General features: G+C 33.1%; 1 protein-coding gene across 1 annotated transcript; it reads right to left on the minus strand.

The window, feature by feature from the left end:
* Nucleotides 1-36: 36 nt before the first annotated feature.
* LOC132716635 (tetraspanin-3-like) lies at nucleotides 37-17,690 on the minus strand. Its single transcript, XM_060699946.1, has 7 exons — nucleotides 17,303-17,690; nucleotides 8,364-8,555; nucleotides 7,763-7,837; nucleotides 5,524-5,622; nucleotides 3,639-3,803; nucleotides 2,662-2,745; nucleotides 37-1,984 (listed from the first exon to the last, which is right to left on the minus strand). The coding sequence occupies exons 1-7, from the start codon at nucleotides 17,366-17,368 to the stop codon at nucleotides 1,934-1,936; spliced, it is 732 nt and encodes a 243-aa protein (XP_060555929.1). The 5' UTR covers nucleotides 17,369-17,690; the 3' UTR covers nucleotides 37-1,933.
* Nucleotides 17,691-20,127: the final 2,437 nt, after the last annotated feature.

Below are 20,127 nucleotides of genomic sequence, written 5' to 3' on the forward strand. Positions count from 1 at the left end.
AACAGCTGTTTGACTTTTGTTGTAAACATTGAAGCAACAAAGAAACTTACCGAGCGTTTGATCTTATTTCCACGGCTGTAACAATTCAAGCTATTGTGTAATAAAATGTTTTGATTCTCCGAGCGTAAACGTAATTGTGTTTGTTTTATGAATTAATGATATGTGTTAATGTAAATATAGTTTAGCTACATATGTAACAATGTTTCCAAATCATATACGCCTCCAAACACGACGTGAAGACATTGGTGGTATGCGTCTTGAACTAAAACGAGTCCGACGTACCTGTAAACCCTGGTCGGCCTTCTTAATTTGTTTCACACCCAGCAGTGTGTCTTTAATGGGTAGCAGTGTGTTTTTGAAAAGTACTAAAACAAATATGAAAATTTTGGCTATAGATGCTTTTCACATAGCAATAATTACCTCCCCTGGCCGCCAATTGTTGGGGGTCATTCCCAATATATTATATGCTTTAAATGAAAGCCGTCAGATAAAATTGTTTACATATTGGTGCTATAATAATATTTTGCTGCATATGTATAAAAAATAATTAATGTAAATCACCTGTTTTATAATTATAAAATTTAATATGAATAAGGCAAAGCCTCAAAGCGAGCTCCTTGTAGTATAAAATAAGGCAAAGCCTATGAACGGGAAAGTCGGTTAAAATAATCGTTCATTTTTATTTTACATTTTCTGTTTTAAAGGTGTCATTCGGTATTTTATGCACTGCTTCCGTTTATTCTGGTTCCCTGTCATGGTTCCTATAAAAGTGCGCAGGACACCAGTCTACGCATCCGTTTTCAATTAGAATTCCTGCTTTTATCGTTATCTTGTAATTCGAAAAGGTGCGATGTGTCAATTTTGCAGTACTTCCGGTGAAAGTTTTCAAAGCCATCACTCTCTAGCAGGTACTCGCGTTTCCGTAAAGCTCGCTTTGCGAGCAAGCCCTTCGGGCCACTTCGAGCACGCTATAAAATAATTTTCATATTTTGTGAATTATACCTTAAATGGCTGCCACTTTTGGCAAGGGAAGTAAATATTGTAAAAAATCTGGAACTATATTCTGACATTTCATAATACAAAGGGTATTGTCATTTTACAATTTTATAAAGACTCGCTTGAGCTTAAAAGGTCCATTAAGCCTCAACAATTTTATTTTTCAAAGGATTTTTATCTTTGGTGTTCAGTTACAGTTTCAAAGAACAGTTCTTATTTGCCATATAGCTCGAGACGGTAATTCGTGACCTCAGTTGTACATACTTTGATATGACTTTTATCTTACTTCCATATATGTGAAAAAATAAGATGAATATAAAATAACAGCAGACGTTTTACTTTAATGCGTGCTAAACGTAGATTAAGATGCATACTATTTTAGGGATTGATTATTACTTGACAAAAATTTGCGAGTTTCGTAACATACGATTGCGTGTTTTTCTCCCGTAACAAACCTTCTAAACCATCCTAAAAATGAAAATAATAACTAACATAATTACACAATGAATTTAATTATTTAATTCAAATAGAAAATCACCAATTATTCTTTGTTCTTTTTCAACAAGAAACACATAATGAGAACGTGTAATTAAATATTTGGAACAAAAATGACACAAAAGTAGGCAAATCTTAATTTGATACTCAGAAGAAAGGAAAGGGCAAATTTATTTCGACCTTTCGGGATATTTCTGGTTCAGTAAGAATCAATACAGATCTACGTGCATTCCGCTAAAAAGATAACATTTCGCATTTCTTAACACAATCTCATCTCTTGAAAAACAGACCTCATATTAATTTCTGCGAAGTATAACACGAAATTATTCAAATTCTTTTTCCTCCAGCTGTTTACCGTTCGTCTATGACTTCTGGAGAAATATAGAACAGTTTAAGAGAGGATTTCATAAACAACTTGACAGGAAATTGGCTCGTCTGGTCGCTACCTCGGCACCGCTACACGGTAACAGCACACCATGAAACTTTCTATTATCTGAAATTAAAATTGAATATATTTTTTAATGCAAGCAACAGAGCTGTGTACGGTGTTCCGTTTGGACAATCGTGACTTTAATTTATATTTTACGCACGCTATGGTGTAAACCTAAAGGTACGATGACGAAAAATGCGATGAAACGATGGTGAATTCGCGATAACGCGATTGTATGTTGGGGAACGCGATGTTATATCGCATTTTCATCATTTTGACCATTTGCCATCGTGTCATCTAGATTATACCATCGTGTTATCGTTAACTTCAGCATCGTGCCATCGCGTTTACACCTTCGTGGTTTACACTATCCATTATAGCAATCACATTTATAATTAAATTAATTATTTAAATTTTTTTTTATTTCTTTCCTTTCTTCCAATTCTATTATAATTTTGGTCTACAATTCTTTATGATGTCACGATTTATATGACGTCAAATATCAATCATTAAAAACACTTTTCCAGGGCATAATCTTAACAGCTAGTGATTTACCTGAAACCCATTACAGCATTTGTGTTATTTAACTTACAGGTGGAAGTGCGGTGTGGTGGGATAGGAGGTGGGGGTAAATGTTAATGGGACGCTCAGCTCCCCACCCCAAACACCCGTACGGTATCTTTAAATAAAACCCGTTCGGGATCATACTTTTGAATGAAAAATTAGGTATTTCAACTTACAAGGTAAGCAGATATTGCCAGGGTGGACCAGCCAACCAGCACCAATATGAAACTTAATTTATTCACCACTGGATGTAAACAGCCCTGAAAAAAATCAAAATAAACAGGTGTCAGAGTATAGCATATCTATAAAATCCTGAGGGTGCTTAGGAAATCACTTACGATGCTTCCAAAATACTTATAACATAGGCGTGGCTGTTCGGAAATTGACGTAATACTGAACTAGAATCTAACCACATAAAGATATTGAAAAATAATGGTAAAATTCCATAAATGTTTCTATAAGCTAAGAAAGGAAATTTTAACTTATTCAACCCTAATAATACTCAGTGCTCCTCTGCATTCGATCAGTGGCCTCCCCTTTGTAGTAAAGGCAAAATTATTATACTAAAATACAAGAGAAATCTATTTGATTTGAGTCGATTGAAATAATTCTGTAACCTTCAATTTATAACGTTTAACAAACAAAAGATAGAAAAACAGAAGAGACGATACAAACTTAAACAACAAACCACTACCATGCAAAATAATGATGATGATGATAATAATAATAATAATAATAATAATAATGATAATAATAATAATGATGATAATAATATGAATAATAATGACAATAATAACAATACAAGAAAAAATATAATAATAATAGAAATAATAATAATAATAATAACAAACTCATAATAATTATAATAATAGTGAAAAATAATACACTCATAATAATAATAATAATAATTATAATAATGATAATAATAATAGTAAAAATGATGATGATGATGATGATGATAATAATGATTGTCATGATGATGAAGATGATGATGATAACATAAATGATGTTAATAATAACAATAAAACATTGTAGTGTTGTAAGGAAAAAAAATCCAAAAAACTTATGATTATGTTGGTAGATCTTAAGCATCCATTATTAATTATTTCAAAATTTTGAACATTTTAGTAACATAGTTACGTAAATATACTACCTGACTGTATATTTCTGGACTGTTAGATAAATCTAGACTACAATTATTGTGTTTACAGCAGGAAGAAGGGTAGGCGTGGTATCCCCTAGCAACCAGACTACGTGCTCTAATATTGTACGCTGTGCCGGACCAATCACTGTGGTTCCGTACCCCGCAACATTCGTACTGTAATGATAAGAAAAAAAACAATTATGGTAAGAAATAAAACAATTTTGGTTACAGATATATTTGAAGAATATTTTCTGTACAAATTTGAGGAGCGGCAATATATGTTTAAAACTCAGGAGTGACCTTTATAGACCTATATTTGATTATTCGAAAAGCAGACTCAAATGTGAGTAACATACTTTGTTTTTTTTTACAATCTAGCTTGAAAGAAAACTGTTTTAATAATAACAATAATAATAATAATAATAATAATAATAATAATAAATATAAAAAATAGATAAAAATAATTTATAAAATAAAAAAAATAAAAATAAAAATACAACAAAGAAAAAAAAACGCAACAAAAATTCAAGGGAGACAACACACACTGTTGAAGTTTACAGATTTAAGATAATATGCCAGCACTGAATATTGAGCAGGTATCATGTTTACTAGATACTATTTAAAAGTAAAAAGAAAAATCTGCACCACCACGCACAGAAAACCTGATATTCAAAATAAATAAATATGAAAAACACGAATGCCAGTGACCATAAATTTTAAATAACAAAGAATAACGCAATCATTATTGTTGTGCCAAGTGTCTTCACAAGTTTTCCTGATTTTCAGAGTGTGTCTTATGGCTAATGGAAATTCCAGACTCGATTAACACTTCCTCTAAAATTCTAAGCCAAAAGAGAATGAGTTTTTAATTAATGATCCTATAAATGACTCCGACACCGTTTCAAGCTCACGATTTTGATGAATGTTAATGATAATTGTTCTTAAAGGCACATTATGCCTCTGAAAAGTTTTTATTTTTATTTCTCAAAAGCTTTTTAATTCTGGTTTACTTTTTTAGAATCCAAAAAGTTACTCAGAACCATCTTTTTCATCTGTTTTCTTTTTGCCAATAAGTACAGTTATAGTGAATTAGTATTTTGTATGGAAGTCAAAATACCACTTCATTTACATTTTGCTACATTTATAACAAATTATTTCACATTTATCGCTACTTTCTTTAGGAAACAAACATTTCACATTCTCTAAAACTATAAATTTCATGATTGTCCTTTCTAAAGAAGTAAAACTTTATTTGAGCCGTGTCATGACAAAACAAACATAATGGGTTTGCGACCAGCATGGATCCAGACCAGCCTGCGCCTCCGCGCAGTCTGATCAGGATCCATGCTGTTCACTTACCGACCCTAAAACAAGTAAAGACACTGATAGCCCTGATCAGACTGCGCAGAGGCGCAGGCTGGTCTGGATCCATGCTGGTCGCAAACCCATTATGTTGGTTTTGTCGTGACGCGGCTCATTTATCTTGTGCATAAGGTGATAATATATATTTATTGCTCCTTGTAAGACAGGTGCTTTTTTATTTTTTTCTAGACGTGGAAAGTAACGAAACGAAACGGAATGCACCGGTGTTTTAAAGATTTTTTACGAATTATTGATAAATTTATGACCATAACTCTATTCAATGCAATAAATCAAGTTGTTTATTGAAATTGTAATTTACATAAATTTAGCAATTTTAGGGTGAAGATGACGTATCTTTAACATAATCAATCGGAACTTTTCGGCCTTTTCTGTCAATCTTCGGACAGGGACCTCGAACACAATATAGTATGAATATACAGAGCAGATACGGTATTTCGGTCTAACCTACGCTAAGAAACTATCGTTATTATAGATAATACCTGAGGACGTTCCGATTGTAACATATTCTTACCGTTTTTTGAAGATTATCAATCGCCTCTGTTATATCCTCGTCATACATGTATTTATATGATGACGTCACATTTAGTCTGTATCTTACATGAGATTCCACCTGGAAATATGTACATGTAAAATGTTACATGAAATAAAAATAATATTGTTTTAAAGGCCCATTATGCCTCAGAAATGCTATCATTTTTATTTCACAAAATCTTTAAATTTTTGGCATCTTGTTACAGTTTCCAAGAAATACCAAGAAATACACATTTGCCACATTAGATTAACTTTCTTCTCTCGCTTTATTAGCAATTGGTATAATTATAGTGAATTAGTGTTTTGTATGGAAATCAAAATACTACTTGTTTACATTTTGCTACCTTTACTACACATCACTGCACGTTCAGCGCTACTTTCTTCAGCTGTTCAACATCTAACATACTCTAAATCCATTATTGAAACATTATTGACACATGTTTGACATTTCTTAAGAATTTTATAAATATGGGTTTCTGAGGCATAATGTACCTTTAATGTTTTAAAGTTAATTCACATATATTCATTTTGAAAGCGTTCAATTGAAAATGACAATCTGATCCCCTCGGCTAGCTTCGCAATAGACCTCTGACATACTAAGGCGACTGGTTGGAATATGGTAAAATGGCGGCCTCCATGTGCCACCTTTTTTGTGGCAAAAGTTTGAGATATGTTTCTTTTATACAGTGGAAGAAAGAATAACAATGATATTTTGAAACTGATTACAATCAAGTCCCTTTCTAAATCAGGAAAAGACAAAAGTTTGCAGTAGTTGTAGGACTTGTGCTACTTTCTCGCGAACGAACACTGCCTTATAACCCAGACGAATATCGTCTTTTACAAGATATAGCCAGAGCGAGACGATGTCTTGGCCGCCATCTTTAAAGACGTCATATTCAAGATTGAGGAGTTTAGATTTGAAGAATCTATTTGATATACATGAAATTGTCACAGATGTACAGAGGGAAAATGTTTGAATATAAGCAAACCCTTTAACCTTGTTTGAATAATTAGCCTTTGAAAAGGATAGTTTAAATTTTCTTGATAATTCTTTTATCAGGTCAGTCGTCCTGCATTAGTTGTTTGCGGTATTTATTTTGTATTATTCACAAAGAGGGTGGTTTAAACCTGACTTAAAAGTAAAAGCAAACGTTTTGCCGAGGTAGATCAAGGTTGTAGTTCAAAGATGCAAGGTTTGTGCCAACATTTGCTTTATAATGTATACAGTTTGTCGGTATAAATGATTCACTTTGATACCACACAATCATCAAAGAGAAACTAGCACTGAAGTTTTGTTAATATTTAGAGGATCTTTACTCAAAAGAATAAACATTTCGTAGGTTAAATAGATAATAAAGAGAGTATATTTACAATGATGTGATAAAACAATCACTTTCTTCATACCGCTTTGTGAACTTTGGATAACTTTGGGTTAAATTGCGGTCACAGAATATTCCTTTCTTCTAAATTACAGTGCTTTCCGAAAGGCAAAACTCATGACAAATGGATCATGGGTTCAATAAAATATATTCATGATATGCACAATCAAAGATACGTTGCCAAATGACAAACTGTACGAGAAAAAAAGAAAGAAAGAAAGAAAATAAAGAAAGAAAGAAAAAAAAGAAAGAAAGAAAAGAAAGAAAGAAAGATAGAAAGAAAGAAAGAAAGAAAGAAAGAAAGAAAGAAATATATGCGGTCACTATCCCAGGATGCGTCTTGGCTTACCTATAGGAAACATAACAACCACAAGGTGTCCTTATGTGCTAGAACCCCCTCCGCCCCCACCCTCCGCGCATGCGCACCTTGAGTCTTAATGAACATAACAGCATTGATTTAGCTTTATGAACAATAAAACCTTATTCTAATCATCTTAAAGTTATCTTTTTATATTAGTGTAGTTGTTTGAATACCACTAACACAAGCGCTTTTCATATTAAATAGAAAGGACTCGCAGAAAAGCGTAAGTTTAACCTATATACAAAAGCATTCATTGGAGTATATTTAAAAACACATATCTGACCTTTAATAAAAAAACAACATATGTTTGACCTGCATTTAAAATCATAAGTCGGACTGTCATATGAAGACCTTCGTTTGACATTCTTTTAAAATCATATGACTTCGGATCATTTTGACCTACCTTTGAAAGTACAAACATTTATTTAACCGTTTATTAAAACGTAAATTATATATCTAAATAAATTTGGTCTATTTACCTCGTCATTTAAAAGAAATGATTTGACACACGTTGCTACATCTGCGGCTAAAACACAAATTATGCAAAACCAGTACTGAAAAAGAAAACAAACCAATCGGAACATCTCTACTTTTATCAATGATAACCTTATCCTTATCCGAATACTGACGGAAAGGGCTGAAAACTTGCGATTGAAAACAAGTCAACTACTGACTATAAAGAATTTACCATATCCGTTACTTTTAAGTTTGATGTATCGTAAACTTTTGAATTATATTATTCAAATGCTTAACATGATTTTGGGTGATGTCAAAGTTGTCTGCATTATTATGAAATATAAAACATAATTATATCAATTCTTTAAATAATACAGGGGCCTTCGAATAACAAATTACATATCACAGACTAAGAATCATTTGTCTATCGCTGTTGTGGGTTCGAGCTCCGGTATGGACACTGAAGTCTTTCTACATGTACAAGCTGATGGAAATTCGGTGTAAGTCTATCATGGCCGATGAAGAACGGATCGGCACCTAAAGAAGGAATCTCCCCTTTTCATAGGGACGTAAAGTCTCCTTACATAAAATCTAGTAACTATTTTTACAAGTACATGTACTTACAAACGCTAAAAGACATCTATTTTCTGCAAATATTGCTAAACACCCAATAACTCCAAATATAACAACAGCTCCGCCGGAAATGATGAGTAGATACGCCGGAAGAACAAAATGCGCATGATCAAGAGCGGCCCGGAAGTCGTGTAATGTAAGGTACAACCAAATACCTAAGCCAAGAAATCCGACACCTGCAAACTATAAGAGAAATACATTTTAGTATAATGATTTATCATATCTTTAAGATTAAAGCAGTTATACAAAAATATTTAACGATATATTTAACGATATTTAAACGATAGAGATGAACAAGCGGCATGGTTAAATACACAGGGGGACATGGCGGACAAGGACCACGAGGGTATATCTTTAAAAGTTGCCGAGGACGAGCAAAGACAATAATAATGTATTCCCGTCCTTTTTTAATTTAAAAGATACCTTGATGTTTTGTTACAGATTGTCAGAAATATCAGCAAGAGGGAAATCTCAAGAAGAAGAAACAATATGAAATGAGATTCACCCGTTCTTAGTCAATTTCCACCCAATTTGATTTAACTTTTTTCACACATGACTCACATACTATAAGATATTCTAAAAATGTTATATTTAACAATAAAAAGACTAAAAGAAATCGATTTTCTCTTATAAAAAGGTAATTTGGCATTTGCTGACATTAAAGGCCCATTATGCCCCAACAATGATATTTAGATAGATCTTTTTTCAGTTTTTTTTTGTGTCAAGTTATTGTGTACAAAAAAGTTTCTCATTTGGTAATTAAGTCAATTACCTGAAACAATTTTTGCTGCTGTTGCCATTTGGCAATTATTACAGTTCTAGTTTTGGTGATTTATGTCTTTTTGTATGGAAGTCAAAATACTTCTTTGTTTACATTTTGATACTTTTATGATGTTCTATTTTCTTCAGGTGATGTCAGCGCATCTAAAATGCTCTAAAACAGTTATCTAAAAATTTAAAATTCTCAAGGACAAGTTTTTAATTTCTGAGGCATTATGTGCCTTTAACGCACTTCTTCCAGAAATCCGAAACTCTAACGACGTAAAAGTTTAGTACATGTATAATGTTATTCTAGTTTCTAGTTTCGCATGACGCTCTAGAAAATCCATAATATCATCATGCTCTTTGTGATTTAAAAGGAATTTAAACGTACTCAGCCTTTAACATATAATAATTTTATTAAAAGCGAAATGAAACAGTGTGTGGTGACATCTCTCGCCCCTCGGTGAGCACGTCGTTGTGAGGAAATGTTTTAACCTTTTCCCTCACATAGACGTGTTTTTATGGCTTTTTTGCCCCCCCCCCCTTTTTTTGAGGCCTAAAACAGTGAAAAAATGCCCTATTTAGGCCCGAAACACTGTTTTTCGTTTGAGAAATGTTGTTGAAAAAAGTGACCACTTTTTCGGCGCGGCCCCCAATCCAAATGTTACATTAAGGGGTTGCACACCCCCCCCCCCTTCTGTTTGGGGGGTTTGAAGGACGGCGGTAGTTCCTCTCATCGCCAAGAAAATTTTGGACATGTGACAGGCTACAAATGGCCTCAGGTCGATCTTAGGGTAACTAGTAACCGACGCTGAGAAGCCTTTAACTCTATCTCAATTCATTGAGAAGTTGCAGCACTTTGAAATCAGTTTTGATGGAAAAAAACACAATGCAAAATAGTGATTTATGGCAATTTTGAGACGTCCCCCCGTTGCCATGGTAACAGGAAATTTACGATTGAGCATAAAGGCTATGGTCTAGTCAACATGTGTGCCAAGTTTCATCAGTATTGAATCATTTTTCATAGTTTCATAGTAGTTTGAACTTGTTACAGGAGGCTTTTCAATGAAAACGGCCATTTTTCGCAATATGCTCATGCGGTAAAAGGTTTATTAAGAACCAATGCCACGTTTAAGATTTCAAGTTTTCTTTCGTTTCTACAAGTAACGTTTAATGTGGCACGGAACTAGCTGCCAATGTGCTGACTGAAGACGAGGGGACCAGGAAGGTACTAGAGTGCGTGTGCTACTACCCTTTAAATTTAAAGGGTAGATTGTTTAATAAATCTATTGAAATTTGTACCATGCATTTTTTTTGATAATTTTTGTTGATTTATTTTATTTTTCCTTCAAAATTAAGAAAAGTTTTATTCTAGTTTGAAAAATATAAGAGTGCACTAGCATCCAAACTTGGCAGGGACACATATTTTATTCTCCTTTCCGCTAGGGTTCTTTCAAAGATACAACTTCAAATTATCGTCTGCAGATACTTCAAAAGTCAATATTTAAACATTAGCTGTCTTTTAAGAGGTTAAACAACATTAATATTCTGTCACCGGACACTAAGGTTATTTTAAAGGCGAATTTCACGGGAAAACGTGTTAAGAATGTGTTTTGACGGCGACATCCGAAACTGCGGACATCCTTAAATATTTCTGTAGCCAAGAAAAAAGCCACGCGCTTTGGTATTTAATACGGATAGCAGTACCAGTAATTTATTGCGCTAATCGTTTGTTTTTGTTAAATTAAGAGGTTTGTATCTAATACGTATACTTCATGTAGAGTTAATGGCGTTTTAAATAGTTATTTATAGTAACACTTTCCTTAATTTTGCTGTCAGATATAAAAACATATATATTATATTAAGATTATATGCAAAACAAACGTACTCGATACATACGTCAAATAATATAATAAGTTTTTACGCATACGGAATAATCATGATGAATACGTCACTTAAAAGGCACATTTGAGCCGTGTCACGACAAAACCAACATAATGGGTTTGCGATCAGCATGGATCCAGACCAGCCTGCGCATCCGCGCAGTCTGATCAGGATCCATGCTGTTCGCTATCAGTTTCTCTAATAGAGTTGTTAAGCGAACAGCATGGATCCTGATCAGACTGCGCGGATGCGCAGGCTGGTCTGGATCCATGCTGGTCGCAAACCCATTATGTTGGTTTTGTCGTGACACGGCTCATTTATACATTATGTCTCCGAAATCCACATTTATTAGAAATGTCAAACATGTATTAAATAATGTTTTAACCATAGATTGAGAGTATGTTAAATTTTAAACAGCTAAATAAAGTAGCGCTGAATATGCAAGAAAGTGTCGTGAAGGCAGCAAAATGTAAACAAAGCAAGATTTGACTTCCAAACAAAATATTAATTCAGTATAATTATATCAATTGCCAACAAAGCAAAATAAGATAGTTATCTATATGGCAAATGAGTATTTTTTTGAAATAGTAACAAATAACAGTAATAAGATACCAACAATTTAAAGTCATAGTGAAATAAAAATGATAGCATTTCTAAGGCATAATGGGCCTTTAACTTATTTTGCGATAAAACAATGACTAAAAGTTAGCCATCACTATTTGTACCAGTGATATAGTTGCCATTTTAATTTCAAAATGCATGTCCGAAAAGAAAATTAGTCTTATTATAATGCTATATACACAGTATATAAACGATTTGTACCCAAACCGGATCTTGTGAGAAGATCTCAACATCACTTCAGTACAAACAGGCGGGGTGACCGATAAAACTTTTTAAGACGGCTTGCATTTAATCTGAGACAGTATGTAAACATTTGAATCATGTTAAGAAATATTTTTTCTTTGCTTATAGATACATTTATATCCAGCTTCTTTAAATTAATGCGCATAAAACTCTCTGCTCTTCGCTACGTGTTTTGTTTATGTCAACACACGCCGATAACACAAGCAAATTTATGCCTAAAATTGTTTTATTTCACTATAACTCATATCTGAATCTTAACTTTATTGTCTAAACTTGTCTTACCGCACAGACACTTGTGTGGATATCTTTGAATATTGATAAAAACATAGTAAATAATAGAGGCGAACATTCTGATAACTGTACCCGTCTTGCTAAAACAATTTTAATGATCTGTACCCTACTTGTGTTTTCACTGAACCATAGCTTGCGAGTCACTTTTGATGATTTTTTATTGTTTTTGTCCTATGTTCCAAATTATATCTTGCAGAATATGAAGTTATTGTGTCACAAGAGCATGACACATCTTTTATTTCTATATAAGTAACCAATACTGCACATGAATGGACCTTCATCATGTTCTCACTTTCCACGGAAATACAAGCATAAAGTAGCTGGTAATACGAATTAGAAAGAAAATTATTTCTTGACAGGAATTATCAACCAACAAATCTTATCTTCATTTACCATTCATTTTTCTTTGAAAAGATATATTTAGCTAAGATGTAACATAAGTACTATAAACGTTTCTACTATTAAGTTCAACGTCTTGACGTGACCGTTATATAACGTCACATATCAATCCATTCTCCTCGAAAGATCATCACAGGATTACTTATTTCAACATGTTGAAAGCTTTACACGTACCGTTGATTTCATTATGCTTTTTGAAACACGGTTTTATATTCTCATAAATGCCTTGAGTTTCTATTTCTTACATGCGCGACTAGGACCACTCATAATAAATCATTTTAAGGAGTTTCCTGCATATTGTTGTTAAATGTGTAAAAGGTAGTTTTCACTCTTGCAAGTTTATTTCCACTTATTTTTAAATAGTAAACAGTCTTACCAGTGTCTAAGACCACCTGTTAGTTTTCTTTTCACACAACTTGAAAAGTTTATCATTGGCTATCATAAGTGATATTAAGTCAAAAGATATATATAAATCCAGTTCCTTTCTATAAATTGCCATATACATGTATTTCAGATGGATTTTGATGAATCATTTGTAGTTGAGGGTCTTGACAGTAGCTTTCGTGTAACAAACATTCCCCTGAAAACACAACTTAAATGTGGGATCTGTGGAATAATTTGACTCCAAGTTTAAACTAAAACTCTTAGTCATCTGTACTAAAACGTATCTTTTGTCGATGTGTGAACATCTTTAACAGGCGATTTGATTTTTTGACATTTCTTGATTGGAGATTATTTTTCAAGTCCTTCTTGTCTTGAAACTTTTACTGTTTTTGTAATATCATTTGCTTTAAAAGTCCTTATTTATTTTTTTCAATTCTTTTGGAATAATTCTTACGTCTTTGGAGTATGATTTTAATGTTTATGCTATTGTTGTCAAACTGAGAAATTGTTATTTTAAGCTTTAAATTTGTTCTTATGTCAAAACTGTGAACAATAGTGTTTCCGATTTTTTTTAAGAGAAAGTGGGCAATTAACACGACTGAATTCTTCCATTTTGCCTGTCAATAAACATATAAATACGTTAAATGATAAACGTTCTCTCCATTAAATCTTTTAAAATACTCACAAGTCAGGGTACAGATAAAATTCGTAAACTCACAAGTAGGGTTCACAATCACCAGCAAGTAACGTTCAGTTTACGGAATTGACCTCCTTGGTTAAACTCTTAATTTAATGTTCCAAATACAGCAATTTTTTTTGCAGATGACTAAATTATCATTTGTTATTGATTATTTTAGTAGTTCGATATCACAATTCAATGTTTAACTAAATAAACCTTGAAATAAGACAGATTTTTGTTCGTGTTCAGTGTTGATCACATGAAAGCAGTTCGTGAGTTTCGATTATTTTATAGCTTTAATGTTAACATTGATATTTTGCATAACTTAAACGTTTAATAAAGTTTCTCTTCTATGATATAAATAAAGATTTACTAACCTAACGTCCATAAGTATCAATATAAATACCAATATATTAAATAAGTCAAGCGTCAGAAAATGGTTGACACTGACATCTTCTCACAAGATCCGGTTGGGGTTCAAATCGTTTATATACTGTGATATATGTATGGAAATAAAAAATCAATTTCTTAAAAAATGCTCTTTCACAATCAACTAAAATACAAAAAAAGGCCGCCAAAATTTTATCACCATTGTGTATGAAGAGCTCTTACTTTATATGAGCGGCGTCACGACAAAACCAACATAATGGGTTTGCGACCAGCATGGATCCAGACCAGCCTACGCATCCGCACAGTCTGATCAGGATCCATGCTGTTCGCTTACAAACTCTATAATAAGTACAGAAACCGATAGCGAACAGCATGGATCCTGATCAAACTGCGCGGATGCGCAGGCTGGTCTGGACCCATGCTGGTCCCAAACCCATTATGTTGGTTTTGTCGTGACGCGGCTCATATGTAGTTTTAAATTCTTGCTTTATCTAACAGATTTACATCATTCCAAGTAAAACAGGGTCTTTCAAAATGAAAGACCCTACGTAAAAGCAATGCTTTTTAACATTTTTCTTATATATTTTTTTTGATATTTCCAAAAGGTGTATTTTTAAAAAGGAGGAAATTTTCATAAATTTTTAAGTCAGAAGAAGAGGCACATAAATTTTTGTATTGTTTATTAAATAAAGTTTTTTATGTCGTAATTTCCATCACACAAATTCTGTTACTTTTTAAAATATTAGATACTTTAATTACTTTACAAGATTTAAACATAAAATTCCGATTGTTTGATATTGTTTATTTCCAACATACGTAACATCATGTAATCTTAAGGTTTACAAGGCGTGTTTGTGTACATGTATATCTTTTTTAGTTCCTTCAAGTTTTAAAAAAAGAATTCAGTTTATATAATAGGCCCATTACAAGTAATATGTTTTAGAGGCACGTCGCAATCTGCCTATATACATGCAGCTGGTATATTTGTTTATATATTGACAATTACTTCTGAGTTACCTCCCTTCCAGACGCCCGCCCACGCCTTATAATTGATATAAACAAGCGTCTATAATGTAAAACAAAAACGATGTAAGTAATGCAAGCGTCTGGTGAAAATACTGAAGGAACCAAAACATCCTTTCGATTGTTTACCGCCTGTTTAATCAGAAATTTAAATCCATTTACATTCCAATTCGAAACACAAGTTGCGTAACTTATCAGTGAATAAACAGTTTTGAAGGAAGTAAGTGAAGATTAAGGAGTATCAACGACTAAAAAAGAACCTCATAAATGTGACTCAGGGTCGTGGTATGACTATAGCCACCTGTCGATTTCAAGATTAAAACCAAAATAATGAGAGAAAATCGGATTTTTTTGATAAATTTGCAAAAACTCCCAACCCCCCATCCCCCCCAAATGCAGTATAGAATTCTGCAAAAAAAACTAGAGATAACTACTTTTATCTGTTCCTAAAAATGAACATTATACATACACACAGATCTCACAACGGAATAACAATTCTATATGTTCTACGGACTGATTACATGCATTTCTGTTACACCGCAGTAAAAAGTAGTTCTTTTGAACTATTTGCAAACAATGCCCATCTTTATAGTTTTCAATGTCAATGCGCTGGTTCTTCGAGAGAGAACTAAACAGTATCAATAAATAATGTTTCAAAATTCAAAAAATCGCGTTCCATGCTTTGATATTAGCCTCTTCTTGTGCAAGAATATGCAATGTACTTTTGTTTGTATCTACAAATATCATTGGGGAAAGATTATTTTATGTTATTGCAATAACTAATGTCACGTTTTTGTTTTGTTTTGTTAAAGACAATTTAGATGTCAAATATGTTGTATGAAAAACAAATTATTTAATGAAGGTGAGTAAATAGTATTGTTTTTTGCTGTTTGTGTTCGTGTTTTTTGGCAATACTGACACCTTAACATTTGCAATTGGTACTTCCTATTCCCACGGTAGTACGTTTGACTAAAAAAGTACACCCAACAACAACAACAAAACTTTCCTCGTTTACGCAAAAAATTGCGTGCTTGTTTACAAGTTACGTCAGATGTTTGTTTTGAACAACATTGATAATTCAAACAGAAAGTGTTTTGGAGGAGGATTGTTTTGGCGTCCTAAGAATCTATCTATATTTAGAAATAACAATCACGCCTCTCGCGAGTTTAATTTACATGAAGTCCATGTGCTCTTCAGTTTGTTCATTATCCGAAGTTTGTCGAAAAGAGCCAAAAAGTCACGAGTGGGATATAGCAAGTAAACGGTTACAGGACTTCAGATATATTAATTAAATTTCACAAGAAATATTTGATCTTGTTTCTCATGGCCCGGTTAATATCTAATTTGTACGGAGTTATAGCCCTTAGCTTATTTAAAGTGCAATGGTCTGTAATGGAAGGTCTGTAATGCAATAATCAATAACGTTGAAAGCAACTAAAGAATTATATCTGGAAAATATTGGAAAGAGTGTGAATCATGATCCAATATTATGTATGTTTATATACAAAAGAATGTTCAAGAACAAAATATTATTTTTATCATATACAAATGTTATCATATAGATATTCATACTAAATCACTTAAAACTTTATCATCATTTTCTTTTTAAGAAATACTTTATAAGAAAATCCAACAGATACATTTATATCGTTTTTATCAATATTTGAAACTCTTTTGCAAAATTTGTCAATTGCATGTAGACCAATCCACTTTAAAGCGCGTATCTTTAATGAAAATCGTTTTTTATGTGGTGGTTCTGATTTAAGATGTTGTTTTTTTGGTTATTATACAGATATAAAGTTGCTTTTTTGCCACAAGAAAGCTAAAACACAAAGATTCTCAATAGTTATTAATGTTTTTGCATTCTCGTTGCGAAAAAATGGCATGACGTAAATCAGCCACCATAAGATAAGCTTTTAGCATTATGTAAATGGTTCATGATCATTCCTCTAAGTATTACGTATATATGAACATGAATGTGACGTCATTAATTGTTATGTCTGAGAGAAAATTAAATGATTCGTATTTTTTTCCAAATTAAATGATTGTTAACAAATAATGTCATGACGCCTCGGCAATCGACGATTTTGTGTTCATGTTTCCACTCAATATCACCCTAAATTTTGCATCTTTAACGTACAGAAAGAATCACAGCTGTGCAATTTCATTCTATTTATTAAGCTAGCTTAAATGCAAAAAAAATCAAATTGAATGAAGCATATTGCGTATTTCAATCAAATAAAACCCTACTTACCCAGAATATAACGTTAAAGAATGCCAAAAACGTCTTCAGCGTCCGTCCAGGTGCACGTTTCCTCATTTTTGACGTAGAAAGTATTTCGTATTTAACACAGTACAGTCAGTTTCGTTGACATATTTAAATAAACATTTAATTACAACAACAAAAACTTAGTCCGTTAATTAAAACACACGATGAATAAAAGAAAACTTTAATCCCTTAAAAAAAAGAAAAATGTTATATCAAAGTAGACAATTTCTCTCTGAAGTACAGGCTGTCACTTTTAAGAATAATTTTGTAGCTAATTGAGACAGTCTTATTCGGTTATCTGTCTACAATATGCAAGTATACATCTTATCTGTTAGACAAAACTTAAGACCAGGTTTTGTTTAAACAGGGTAGCGTTGATTAATGAAATGTCGAATGTATAATACCACATTATGTACCTCTTCACTAAGTTATATGGTCATCTAATTGGCAATTTACGTGGTATTACGTGGTAGTTGTGTCGTATACAGTATGTATATAGTTACTATACGAGGCCCACGCCACATATGTTTTATTGTTTGTTTAATGGGTAGTTGTTAATGGACCACACGTTCATTAAAACATAGATCAGACATATAAACTTTCTGTTTTACATTAGGACTTAAACTTTTGAAAGAACGAACAATTATATAAAGAACATGACGCATTGCTTTAATTTTGCAGCCTGCTGTCGGCATCGGATTCTATTCAAGCTGCCATAATATGAGCCGCGTCACGACAAAACCGACATAATTGGTTTGCGACAAGCATGGATCCAGACCAGCCTGCGCATCCGCGCAGTCTGATCAGGATCCATGCTGTTCGCTATCAGTTTCTCTACTTGTAATAGGGTTGGTAAGCGAACAGCATGGATCCTGATCAGTCTGCGCGGATGCGCAGGCTGATCTGGATCCATGCTGGTCGCAAACCCATTATGTTGGTTTTGTCGTGACGCGGCTCATATATATACCAAAATCAGCCAGCACACCCGCGTCATCTGATAATGGTCCGTCATTTTTTCGCTTTACAGTCTGTTCATAGTTTAAAACATTCCCTATAATTGACGAATACTTCTGTCCATATAGACAGATGGACAAGTCCATTTTAGATATTAAGGTAAGGTTTAGATATGCACAGATGCTAGAATTGACATTTTTTTATGAAAAAATATGGTATAAATATATACCATCATCGGTGCAAATAGACGAAATATGCTGCGTTCCATAAAATACAAAAAAGAAAGACAGAAGATGACTCAGAATTGAGATCTTTATTTTCTTTTACTTTTAACACTTGCAATGTTTGAAGAATAAAATGCATCTGTCAAATGAAAAACACACATTAATTTCGAAATTCGTGTTGAAAATTTCAAGGCCAATTAAAATGTTAATTAAAATAAACATGTGTTGGTATGTGGATAGTTATATGTCTGAATTAACTCACAGATTTTAGATAAAATCTAACAAAATTTAAAAATTACCGTCAATATGGCGTGTGCTATGGTTAAAGCTGACTGTTCATAATATTCGATATAAGTCATACATGTACATGTATTAAAATAAATAAATATATGACGTATTTAATATATAATTGACTGTCAACGAGAATATAGGTTTTCAATTAGTTCGGTTGGGAATTACGTCGCACCGACACAGTATAGGTCATATGGTGGCTTTCTAGCTTTACTGGTGGAGGAAGACCCTCAGGTGCCCTTCCGTACATTATTTCAGGCACGAACGGGCACCTGAGTAGAACCACCTTCGTTCCGTAAGCTAGCTGGATATGTATCTAAATACATGTACATGTACTAACTTGGCTCTATACTGGTGGCACATGTCACACACTTAAAAAGCAAAGTGCCTTACTTAACACATAGACATTTGTAAGCCAAGTCATTTTTTTAACAGCCGCCATTTCTAAAGTACTATATTTAAAAGATAATCGAAAATTGTAAAATAAAAAAATGGAAGGATTGTTTTTATCTGACTTCCACGTTCATAGGCTTTGCCTACTTTCATATTATTAATTGATATGAATCTTGGTTGTGTAAACTTTGAAAATGTTGCCATATTTGTTGAGTAGAGCATCCTTTACTCTGTCGTCTAGTACTGAACGAATCTGTAGTATATTAACATTATATTGTGCAAATACGAACACGAATATTCGTATATATTGTGCAAATACGAATTAAAATATTCGTATATATCGAGCAAATGATAGAATCAGGGTCATTTTACATATGTAGAAAATGTAACTTTTACCGTGATTGAAAAGATCTCTTTAATATCACAGGGACTAAAAATTTTAGCAGTATATGATGTAGTCAGTGATTGTGAAAATTAATATAAAATATTCGTCCAGGGCTATGGGAATTAGTCCTTTAAATCAATCGTAACAACTCGGCAATCTCCGTCAAGTTCGAATTCTTGAAGTCGCCCGAGGTGTTCCGATTGCCTTTAAATGCCAGATGCTTTGAAAAATGTAAACATTACTTCATATGAGCCGCGTCACGACAAAACCAACATAATGGGTTTGCGACCAGCATGGATCCAGACCAGCCTGCGCATCCGCGCAGTCTGATCAGGATCCATGCTGTTCGCTTACCAACCTTATTACAAGTAGAGAAACTGATAGCGAACAGCATGGATCCTGATCAGACTGCGCGGATGCGCAGGCTGGTCTAGATCCATGCTGGTCGCAAATACACTATGTTGGTTTTGTCGTGACGTGGCTCATATATTATTCAAGAGATCAATGTAGTCACCTGGTAATGATCGATTTAAACCTTCCAGGCAAGTTATTGTGATTATTTT

Source organism: Ruditapes philippinarum, unplaced genomic scaffold (genome assembly GCF_026571515.1).
Source record: "Ruditapes philippinarum isolate M1 unplaced genomic scaffold, ASM2657151v2 ctg645_1_1_1_1, whole genome shotgun sequence".
In the NCBI taxonomy this organism is placed as follows: Eukaryota; Metazoa; Mollusca; class Bivalvia; order Venerida; family Veneridae; genus Ruditapes; species Ruditapes philippinarum.